This window comes from Delphinus delphis, chromosome 5, assembly GCF_949987515.2.
Source record: "Delphinus delphis chromosome 5, mDelDel1.2, whole genome shotgun sequence".
NCBI classification, from domain to species: domain Eukaryota; kingdom Metazoa; phylum Chordata; class Mammalia; order Artiodactyla; family Delphinidae; genus Delphinus; species Delphinus delphis.
Window position 1 is genome coordinate 137,114,025 of NC_082687.1, and position 11,993 is coordinate 137,126,017.

Below are 11,993 nucleotides of genomic sequence, written 5' to 3' on the forward strand. Positions count from 1 at the left end.
CCAAGTACTATACTAATGAGAGTGTTCCTAGAAGATTAGGACTCTTTTGGATCTTTTTTTTTTTAAAGAAGGAATGGAACACCAAAGTCATTTTGGAATTATGTTTCATACATAATTTTAAAATAAAAGTACTGCTTAAGGGAATTCCCTGGCGGTCCAATGGTTAGGACTCAACACTTTCACTGCCAAGGGCACAGGTTCAATCCCTGGTCAGGGAACTAAGATTCCACAAGCCGCTCGACACGGCCGAAAAGAAAAAGTACTGTTTGATTAGGGGAAGCAAGGCCTACGATTTCCCCACCACACAGTCTATATCACAGAAAAGGGCTGTGAAAGCCTTTCTTACTAGTAATTTAACTGAGTACTGTAACAATTACTAACAGAAGAAGGTGCAATTCAAAATGCGATCTATGCTAAGTGAAAAAGGTCTGACACAAAAGGCCCCATGTGTACGATTCCGTTCACAAGAAACGTCCAGAACAGGCAAATCCATAGAGACAGAAATAGATGAATGGTTGCCAGGGGCTGGGGGAGGGAAAATGGGGACTGACTGCTAATGGAGAGGGGCTTTCTTTTTGGTGTGATGAAATGTTCCAGAAATTAGACAGCAGTGATGGTTGCAGAACCTTGTGAATATATTACAAACCACTAAGTTGTACATTTTAAAATGGTGAATTTTATGATATGTAAATCATAATCTCAATTTTTAAAAAAATCTGTCTGCAAATCCCAGCAGCTCTTCCTCCCCAGAGGAAGGAATGTGACCACTCCTCGCCACCAGCACTGCTGCTCCCAGCCCGGCACAAGCTGCCGGCACCTCCAGCTTTGATTACTTCAACAGCCTCCCGACTGATTTGATGACTTCAATCAGATTTGATTACTTTAATAGCCTCTTTCATTCCTGCTCCCTGTCCACCAGGGGTGGCCCTCTTTGTTAATTAAAGTTTTTAATGAGGGGGACTTCCCTGGTGGTCCAGTGGGTAAGACTCCACACTCCCAATGCAGGGGGCCCAGGTTCGATCCCTGGTCAGGGAACCAGATCCCGAATGCGTGCCACAACTATGAAGCCTGCATGCCGCAACTAAAGATCTCACAGGCTGCAACTAAGATCTGGCACAGCCAAAAATAAATAAATAAATTGTTAAAAATCTTTCTTAAAAAAAAGTTTTTAATGAGGTAATTGTAGATTCACATGTAACTGTAAGAAATATCAATAAAAGAAATACAATGTGTACTTCACTCAGTTTCCCCCACTACTAACATTCTGCAAAACGATCACAGCCAGAACAGTGATACAATCCACTGATCTTTAGATTTCCAGTTTTACTTTTACTCATCTGTGCGGATGTGTGCATTTAGTTCTACACAATGTCATCAGATGTGTAAGTCTGTGTATCCACCACCAGAGTCAAGATATGGAACACTTCGTCACCATGAGGATCCCTTGAGCTGCCCTTTGAGAACCACACCCACCTCCCTTGGCCCTCCACTCTGTACCTCCACCCACCCCTAACCGGGCAACCACTCATCTACTCTCCACTCCTAGAACTATGTCATTTCAAAAATGTTACATAAGTAGAATCAGCCCGTATATAACCTTTGGGGATTGCCTGTTTTCACTAGCATGATTTCCTCAAGATTCATCTTAGTTGTTGCATGTATTATCAGGAGTTTGTTCCTTTTTAGTGCTGAGTAGTTTAACCATTCACCTGTTGAAGGACATCTAAGCTGATTCTAGTTTTTGGCTATTATGAATAAAGTTGCTACAAACATTTGTGTACAGGTTTTTATGTGAACATAAGTTTTCACTTCTCCGGGATAAACACCCAAGAGTGCAACTGCCGGGTCATATAGTAACTGTATGTTCAGTTCTACAAGACACTGCTTGTTTTCCAGAGTAGCTGTCCATTTCATAGTCCCACCAGCGATGACTAAGTGACCCAGTTGCTTCCAAGCCAGCATCTGGTGTTGGCTTAGCATCGTAAGCTGTATCACTTGTTTGACTACACAAGTAAGCATCTGGTCAGAGTACAATCCAAAGTCCTTATACTGGGGTACAGGCCCTAAACGGCTCCCCCTCATCTCCTCTTTCTGGCCTCCTTACTACTCCTGCAACATGGAAAGCACTCCCGCTCATCTGTTCCCTCTACCTCAACCTCACCTCCTCCAGATGCCCACCCCCCTCCCCCTGCTCCAGCATCACCTTCTCAGTGCACTTCGCACCCTAAACACCACCACAAAGCTCCTCTCCCCCTTATTCTGTTTTGTCTTTCTCCATAGTCTTTAACACCACTGGCCTTGTTCACTGCTGTAACCCAAGGGCCCAGAACAGGCCCTGGCACACAACAGGCACCCAGTTGAAAGGAATCCTTCCAGGTCATCTAGTCCAGTCCCCACTTAAGTGCCCATTCCCAGTAGCTGGGAGCTCTTAATGCCACCACAGCTTACGTGTCAGTGTTACACCTACTTTACAGCTACTCAAATGCTCCATGGCCCTAGGACAGAGAAATGATACTGCCTCAGCTACACCTGGACAGATGTAAGCAACATAAGTCTTCCCTCCCAAATGCTGATGGAATTTTATATTATATATTATTTTATATTATATTATATTATATCAACAGAAAAGTAGGTCCTGATCATCGACAGTGGAGCTTCTCAAGCTTTAACGTGCACATAAATTGCTCACAAACCTGGTTAAAATGCAGACTCTTGATTCAGTAGGTCTAAGGTAGGGCAGAGATTCTGTACTTCTTATAAGCTCCCAAGTGATACCAAATTGCTGGCCCTGAGACCACACTCTGAGCAGCGAGGACCTATGGCATATCTCGTCTCTAACACATATTCTAGCACCCAAACTGATTCAAGCTAACACAACTTGTACTGTGTAAATTTTTCCTTCTTGCTGTCTGAATAAGACTTCCATTCCAAGGTAGTTTACTGAGTGATTGGCTCACTTGCAGGGACCAGAGGTAATGGGGGTGGGGCCTCTGAAGGAGAAGAGAATAGGAAAGCCAGGACACTGTAAGACCTTTGCCTTTACATCTCCATAAGTCCTCTTTTAAAAAGAAATTCTACAGTATTATATAGCAGTTAATAAGAATGATAGGTACTGCTATGAAACAATGTCTTTGGTATACTAAGTGAAATAATATAGTGTGAGCTCATTCATGCAAAAAAAAAAAAAAAAAAGGACTTGTATATGCATTAAAAAATCAGAGAAAACGGGCTTCCCTGGTGGTGCAGTGGTTGAGAGTCCGCCTGCCGATGCAGGGGACACAGGTTCGTGCCCCGGTCCGGGAAGATCCCACATGCCGCGGTGCGGCTGGGCCCGTGACCCATGGCCGCTGAGCCTGTGCGTCCGGAGCCTGTGCTCCGCAACGGGAGAGACCACAACAGTGAGAGGCCTGCGAACCGCCAAAAAAAAAAAAAAAAAAAAAAAAAAATCAGAGAAAACAAAAGAAACTTAACAATTGTTATTTTTAGGGAATGAGACTAGGACAGCCAGGGAGGAAGACTTTGCTTTCCACCTTCTGTGCTATTTGAAGACGTTGTTGCAACGTATATGTGTAATTTTTTTTTAAGCTAGTTAACAAAAAGCAACCAAAAAAGAAATGCTTCCCCAAAGTGGTCCTATCATATCTAATCTAGGGGTGGACAAACTACAGCCTACCTGTTTCGGCCAGTCTAAGAAGTGTTTTTACATTTTTAAACGGTTGACACCCGCCCCAAAAAAAAATCAAAGAATAATATTTTATGACGTGAAAACTATACAAATTTCAACGTCCTTAATAAAATGTTATTGGAACAGAGGCTCACATTCACTTACATAGTGCTTCTGGATGCTTCTTTTCTACAATGGCAGAGTTTAATGGTTGCTACAGAGATGTATCATTTACATAAAATGTTTGCCAATGTTCAAGAATCAGAAGACTTAATATTGTTAAGGTGCCAATACTCCCCAAACTGATCTACAGATTCAATGCAATACCCATCAGAGAATTCCAGCTGGCTTCTTCCTAGAAACTGACAATCAGATCTTACAATTCAAATGGAAATGCAAGGGGCCCAGAATAGCCAAAACTATCCTGAAAAGGAATAAAGTTGGAGGACTCACATTTCATGACTTGAAACTGTGATACAAAACTAATGGTAGGGACTTCCTGGTGGCGCAGTGGTTAAGAATCCGCCTGCCAATGCAGGGGACACGGGTTCGAGCCCTGGTCTGGGAAGATCCCACCTGCCGCGGAAAAACTAAGCCCGTGCGCCACAACTACTGAGCCTGCGCTCTAGAGCCCACGAGCCACAACTACTGAGCCTGTGCTCTAGAGCCCGCGAGCCACAACTACTGAGCCTGTGTGCCACAACTACTGAAGCCCGTGCACCTAGAGCCCGTGCTCCGCAACAGGAGAAGCCACCGCAATGTGAAGCCCTCGCACCGCAACGAAGACCCAACGCAGCCAAAACTAAATTAATTAATCTTTTTTAAAAATTAAAAAAGAAAAACCTAATGGTAATCAAGACTGTATACGGACTTCCCTGGAGGTCCAGTGGTTAGGACTCCGCACTTCCACTGCCATGCGCCCGGGTTCAATCCCTGGTTGGGGAACTAAGATCCCACAAGCCGCCCCACAAGCCACAGGGCTCAGCCAAAAAAAAGACTGAAGAGACAACCCAAGAAAGGGAGTATCATTTTACAAATCATGCATCTGATAAGGGTCTAGTACCCAGAATATTATGAAAACTGTCACAATTCAACAATAAAAAGACAACCCAACTTCAAAAATGGGAAAGAATGAGGATGAGGGTCTGCAAGTTAAGCATAAGAAAGCAGCTGGGTCCCTAATCACTGGTGAGCTTCCTCAAGCAGACACTGCTGTCTTATAATAAATTCCTTCCTATTTAAGTTACGGCAGCAGAGTTTTCTGTTACCTGCAGTTGAATATAACTGATAACACCAACTATGGCTAAATTATGTCATGCTTAGCAGACAGAGATGAACAAGTCCTGTTGGTTCTACCTTCAAAATTCAGTCAGTTCCCACCTTGCCACCCCTAACAACCTGACAGAATTCGCGAGCATCTCACCCGGGCACGTGGCTCGCTTCCCAGCTGGTCTCCTGCTCCTCACCATGCTGCCTTCACTCAGCTGTCAGCCAGTATTCACTGAAAAATGGAACTCAAATCCTGCCACCCCCCAGACCAAACCCTCCAAAACCTCCCACCTCACGTAGAATAAATGCCACTGTCTTTATTCCACCTTGAAGGGAGGGCCTACTGATCTATCTGGTACAGCACTCTCTCTACCTCTCTGACCTCAGCTCCTACTGAGTCTCCCTCTCGCTAATTCAACGGGCCACACCGCCGCCTCGCTATTCCTCCATCAGCGGGGTTTGGACCAGCTCCCTCTGCTGGAACGCCCCTCCACATACCTTTATGGCAATCCCTGACTCTCTTCTGGTCTTTACTCAAAAGACACCATCTCAGTGGCCCTTCCCGGGACACCCTATCTAAAACGTCAATACCTTATGAACCCTGACATTTCCTAGACCCCATTCCCTGCTTTGCTGCTGTTCCTCCTTTGTTTACCACCGTCCAACATACTGTGTAGTTTTCTTATGTATCCTGTTTCTGGTCTATGTCCCTCACTAAAATGTAAGCTTCATGAGGGCAGAGCTTTATGTGTTCATGGCTGTAGCCCTGCACCTATTACGATACTGGCTGGCACACATTAGACATTCAGCAAATAATTAAAATCAGAGAAAAACTAGGAGGGAATCTGAAGGAGAGTGAGAAAGTGCCAAAGGCCAACGTCAACCGCCTCATAATTGCAGTTAGGACCCTGCCAAGCTCTGGCACTCCCCTGCACGTCAGCCTTGCTGAGACTGTAGCCAGTACCACCCGGAACCCCTGTATCCCATACGCTGAGCTGGGAGTAGGCACTCAGATCCTTCAACTGAAGCCCAAGCGTGGCTGGTGACACCATAGTTCCACAGAGAGCAAGGGCCATAAAAATAGAACTGTTACTTTCTAATTGCTTTTGGCCAATCTTACTTTGGGGCATGGATTTTTCAGCTGAAGCATCTGAACAGAAACGCCAAGATCCAAATCTGTAAGCAGTGAGTTCGTTACTCAAAATTAATGAATACTTGCTTTCTCAACAGCAAAGTACATGAAAATGTAACATTTATGCATTTTATTTAAAATAACTATAATTAAGCCCAATGCAGTTGATTTCAGAGCATGCTAAGAACCTTTCAAAGTTACTATTCTGAAGTACTTTTGTTTTTAAAAACTTTAAAATCTATCTTCATATATATAATACATAGATTATATCTGGTAGGATACACAAGGAGGAAGCTTGCCTCTGGGAATGGAGTTAGGTACTCAGGAGAAAGGAACAGGAGAGAGACATTTTAATTAACTTTTTGCAATTTTGGAATTTGTACCATGTTAATGTATTATTTATGTAAAAATGATAGACTAAATTTTAAAAATAAGTCAATCATACATTTCCTTACAATAATGAAACAAAATGTATCTACTTTGTCAAGCTGGCTTAGGAAGGAAACCTCTTTACACCCGTATTTTGAAGAAGATAAGCTAATTCAGGTTCTGTCAAATCAGCATAAGAAACAGAAAGCATATTTTCAGACTGACCAAGTGTTTGAACAAGCAGACAGGGACGGAAGTAAGGCCTTCCTTCCCACCCAGAGCCCTGCTTGGCGCTTCCCGCCTTTATACACGATCACCCAGGGCATGGACTTCCACAACATCTAACTCCAGGAAAAGCACGACCATAAAAGTCTGGAATGGATAGTTAGGGTTATAAATCACCTGCTGCAGAGAAAAGTCAAATTGTTAAAAAACAAACAAAAACCAACATTTTTCCCCTGTCAGTATCCAAACAGGTTTTTCACCTTTTAGCAGAAACCTTAATTTGTTTCCAGATTTTATTTTAACAGATAAGCCAAAATTACTCCCCAAAGTCTCAGTTTCTAATGAAACCTCAGGACACAGCAAGGATCATATCAGACGCACAACGAAGAAAACATTACTAAAAACGAATCAGCCTGAAGAAGGTACGCTTCTTGGAGGGGCTGCTTCGCGAAAACTTTCCTCGTTAAACGCCATCCTGTACACACCCAGATCAGAAATAAATTGACCCGAGATGAAAGAAAGGCCCGAACTGCAGCAGAGCACACACCCTGACCTCTGCTGAACACCCAGCACACAAGACTTCAGGGAAAAGTACTCGGCTCTCTTAGACGGTGTCGTTAATGGTCTCTCTTCTTCTGTTTCAAAAACTTTCCCTGGCACAAGCAACGGAGACCCCCTGCTTCCAAACAGTAGCACATGTCAGCAACAGGAAGCGTGCGTGGGGTCCGCAGACACCACTGCTCCGGCAAAGCTGGACTGCGACACTCCTGACAGGGACATCACTCGCCCCCAGCGATTAACCTCTCCCTCGGCAACATGTCATTTGTTTCCAACTGAGGACAGGCAATAAAGGGCAGTCAACTCTTCCTAATATTTAAGCCAGTTTTATTGCTTCTCACGCGTGAACAACCACTGTCTAGTCAGTTCACCGCTTACTTGGCAATCACAGCTCATTCAAGTGCCCGCAGGCCAACCCGAGCTGAGACAAGCCGGTCTCTCCCCGAAGCTCAACATTCTGCTGCGGATCCGGAACGACACGAAATGCGCTGAGGCTGCAGCCCCGAGCCACAGGCTGCTTAAAGGGGCCCTCGCAGGAGGCTCTCCATTGGGCCGCGCGCGCTCCCCCGCCCTCCAGCCCGACGTCCCAAGGCATGATGTCACCACTGTCCCCGCATCACTCCGGCTCCAATTCCCGGAGCATCCTGCGCCCCCAGCCCTCCTCCTCTCAGACCAGGAGGAGAGGGACGGGACGCGGCCTCGGCGCTGCCAAGTTCTGCTCACAACACAGCCCCGGTTCCTCCCCTAACTTCGCAGCCGGGAGAGCAGAGGACTGGGGCCGGGGCCGCCCCGGCGCCTCCGGGAGAGGCCGGCGAGGCTCCCCGCGCCTGCCGAGGGCCGGAGACCCACGCGGGGCCGGGGAACTGGGTGGGGACCACGGGGCGGCCCTGTCGCCGCGGGCCGGGGAGCTGCAGCGGGCCTGCACTCACGGTCGGTGCAGCGGCTCCTCGGCCACGGCCGGTCCGGGCGGCGGCGGCGGCGGCGGCGGGGGCGGGGGCGGCGGCGACTGCGGCTGAGGCGGCGGTTGCGCCTGCGGCGGCGGCTGAGGAGGCTGAGGCGGCGGCGGCTGCTGCTGTTGCTGCTGCTGCTGCTGCTGCTGGAAGGACTTGAGGGACTCGAAGGCCTTCATCAGCTTTTCCAGGGTCGCCATGGCGGCCTCCCGCCCCGCGGGAACAGCCCCCGGAACCCTCGGACCTGCTCGCGGTTCCGCTCACCAGCGCGGCAATGAATGAGGCTCGGAGGCACGGGCAGGAGCGGAACCGAAGCGCTCGGCCATCTTGGGTCCGTCCCGGCAGCCCCCGCGGCCCTGCGTCCCGCGACGCTCCGTCGTGGGGCGGGGCCAGGCTGGCGAGATTGACAGCCAGAGGCGGCGGCTTCCGCCATTGGCCGGGCGCGGCGCCAGCCGGTCTCCCGCGCCCGCCGTCTCGCTTTCTAGGACCGCCGCGACCACGGAGACCCCAGCGCTCCTCCAGGGCGCGGACTAGGGGCGCGGCGAGGAGGGGCGGGGCGGTCGTGAGCGTCATGCTCCCTCGGGAAGAAGCCCCTAGTCGAGGAGACCCCGGCCGACGCCCGGCGGGTGGCAGGGAGGGCCGGCCGTGGACTCGGAGCCGGAGACCCTGCGTGGGTGCTTGCTCACCCAGCGGCCCGGGCGGAGAGAGGGCTCACGGGACAGCCTTGCAGAGGAGGAAGGGGGAAGTGGGTCGCCCCGCGCGGAGCCAGAGGACCCTCAAGGCGGGAGCCCAGGTGTGGCCCCCAGAGAGGAGCGGAGCCCTGGAGAGCCAGTCTGCAGCCCGAGGAGGAGCTGAGGAACTTGGCGGAGGGCCTGGGGCAGGGACGGGTGGTAAAAACCTGCCTGGTCGGTGCCTGCTGCCCGGAGAGGCCGTGGCTGGTGCAGCGAGAAGCAGCTTTGACCCCAGAGACTGTCCCGCCGGCATGACTGCCTGGCCCAAGGGTGTGCCCCCCCCTTGAGCGAGGCCGGCCGGCGTGGGAGGGTCCCGGGCTCCAGAGCCTCGCCATCCGGAGGGGCGGCAGTGAGCAAGCAGAGGGGCAGCGTCCGCTTGCCCGCAGGGAGTGGGTGGCCCTCAGAGAAGCCGCCTGGTGCAAGCAGCATGAAGCCTCCAGAGCCCACTCAGGGCAGCGACCTGTTCTAGGCCACAAGCCACGTCTCCGCCTAATTTCAGACCCTGTTGTCCCAAAGCAGTCAGGTGAACCCAGCATCGCCACAGGAAGCCTTGTCTCCAAGGGGACAGCGACTGCCCCCGCTTCAGGGGAAGGACCTCAGAGAAACTTGCCACAAGCCTTGAGGTCCCAGTTCCCTGATTTAATAAAGGCCCTTGTCCACAGGCCAAGCCATGTGCCAGCCCTCACAGGACAGGCCACAATGACGGGGCTCCAGGCTGTCAGGGACTGTGGTTGGCAGACTTCTCGGATGACCTAGTGACCCCCCCTCCTGAGATCACCACCTTGTATAGTCCCCTCCCCTTGAGAGTGGGCTGTCACTGGAGGCTGGCTTCTGATTAAGGTTTACATTTTACAGCAAGACAAAAAAGTTTGAACAGAAAGTTCTCTATGTCGTTTGGGCCCCCTCCCTCCCTACTGTGCAGTGTGCATCTGCGTTACCCGTTAACCAGACCTCCTCCAAGATGGGAACGCCTGCGGGACCGTAAAGATCAACTTTTCCTTTCTTCTGACCTAGCAATGGAACTTCTTACAAGGTTAGCATTCTTTCCCAACTCTGGAGGGGGCCGTACTGACTGCGCACTTTGTAAGAGTTTACCTGGACTATGTATCTTTGGTGAACTCTCTGTAAAATGTCAGTATGTCATTGTGATGTATGAGCCTTTGTCTCAAAAATATATATGATTGGGCTTCCCTGGTGGCGCAATGGTTGGGAGTCCGCCTGCCGATGCAGGGGACACGGGTTCGTGCCCCGGTCTGGGAAGATCCCACATGCCGCGGAGCGGCTGGGCCCGTGAGCCATGGCCGCTGAGCCTGCGCGTCCGGAGCCTGTGCTGCGTGGCGGGAGAGGCCACAACAGTGAGAGGCCCGCGTGCCGCAAAAAAAAAAAAATATATATATATATATATGATTGTGTCTTGGACTTCTACCAGGCAGAACAGCTCTCAGAGCTTCTGAGAGCCTGCCTTCTGGCTTATAATCCTCATTTTGGCTTGAATAAAATTCTCTATTTTCTTCTTAACTTGATTGTTAATTGAATTTTCACTGACACTTCTAACATTCTAATAGGCAAAGGTGGCACTCCTGGGATTAAGTAACAAAAGACTGAGCCTTCTGTCCTGCTGGCTGTCTGCACCTTCTTGGCTTGCACACGCGTTCTTGAAGCCAGGCTGCCATGTTGGGAGGCCCACTCGGCCAACAGCCCAGGGAGAACTGAATCCTGCCAACACCACATGAGCTCGGAGGTGGATCCCTGCCCAGTTGAGCTTTCAAGTGAGAGGCAGGTGGTACTTAAACGCAGGCTTTTGAGAGACCAGGGAGTGAAGGACCTAGTTAAGCTGTGCCCAGATTCCTGATCTGCATTAACTGTGAGATCCTGTGTTGTTAAGCCACCATGCGATTGGTTACACAGCAACAGGTAAGTGTATTAGTTCGCTAGGGCTGCGCTGACGAAGTTCCACAGAATGGGGGGCTCAAATAACAAGAATTTATCCTCTCAGTCCTGCATGCTGGAAGTCCCAGATCACGGTGTGAGCAGGCTGGTTCCTTCTGAGGCCTCTCTACTTGGTGTGCAGACGGCCGTCTTCTCCCTGTGTCCTTGCATGTTCCTCCTTCTATGCACGTCTGGGTCCTAATCCTCTTTTCTTAAAGGACAATGGTCATATTTGATTAGGGCCCACCCTCCTTATTTTATCTTAATTACATCATTAAAGACACTTTCTCCAAATATAGTCACATTCTCAGGTGCTAGGGGTTAGGACTCAACGTATGAATTTTCAGGGGACACAATTCAGCCCATCACACTAAGTAGTAGAGTTGTCTCCTCATAGCCACTCTGACCTTCAATAGTAGGACTTCAGTTTTTATCCAGGCACTTTTCCACCACATTTCCCTCCTTCCTTTTAGCTAGCTGTAGCCATGTGACTGAGCAAGTTCTGGCTGGTAAGATGTAAGCAGAAGTGACGTGTGTTATTTCTAGAAAATCTCCTTAAAAGGAAGGGGTACACCTGTCTTCTTCCTGCTGCCTGGAATGGGCGGATAGTGGTTGGCACTTGAGCAGTCATTTTGGATCATGAGGATGAAAGCCACATCCCAGGACAATGGAGCTGGCAGGACTGGGTGGAGATGCCATTCCAGCCTGGCCAGACCATCTCTGGACTTCTCACAGACAAGTATCTATAGGAGAGAAACGTAATTGCATTTTTTTTTTTTTTTTTTTTTTTTTGCGGTACGCGGGCCTCTCACTGTGGTGGCCTCTCCCGTTGCGGAGCACAGGCTCCGGACGCGCAGGCTCAGCAGCCATGGCTCACGGGCCCAGCCGCTCCGCGGCATGTGGGATCCTCCTGGACCGGGGTACGAACCTGCGTCCCCTGCATCGGCAGGCGGACTCTCAACCACTGCGCCACCAGGGAAGCCCCATGATTCCATGTTGTTTAAGCCACTTTTACTTTGGATTATTCTGTTTATGGGCTCCTAAACCCAAATTCTGACCAGTCCAGAGAGGGTATGAGTCACTGAGACCTTATATGGCCACAACAGATCAGGCTGTGTTAGCTGAGGCAAGAAGAAATTCGTCTGCTGAGAACTTACTATACCCCT

General features: G+C 49.6%; 1 protein-coding gene across 1 annotated transcript in view; it reads right to left on the reverse strand.

The window, feature by feature from the left end:
- HTT (huntingtin) overlaps positions 1-10,371 on the reverse strand; it is a 138,946-nt gene extending 128,575 nt beyond the window's left edge. Inside the window, exon 1 of the mRNA XM_060013051.2 lies at positions 8,147-10,371. Within this exon, the coding sequence (XP_059869034.1) occupies positions 8,147-8,367 (221 nt within the window). The 5' untranslated portion in view covers positions 8,368-10,371. The remainder of the gene's footprint in view (positions 1-8,146) is intronic.
- Between the last annotated feature and the right edge of the window lie 1,622 nt (positions 10,372-11,993).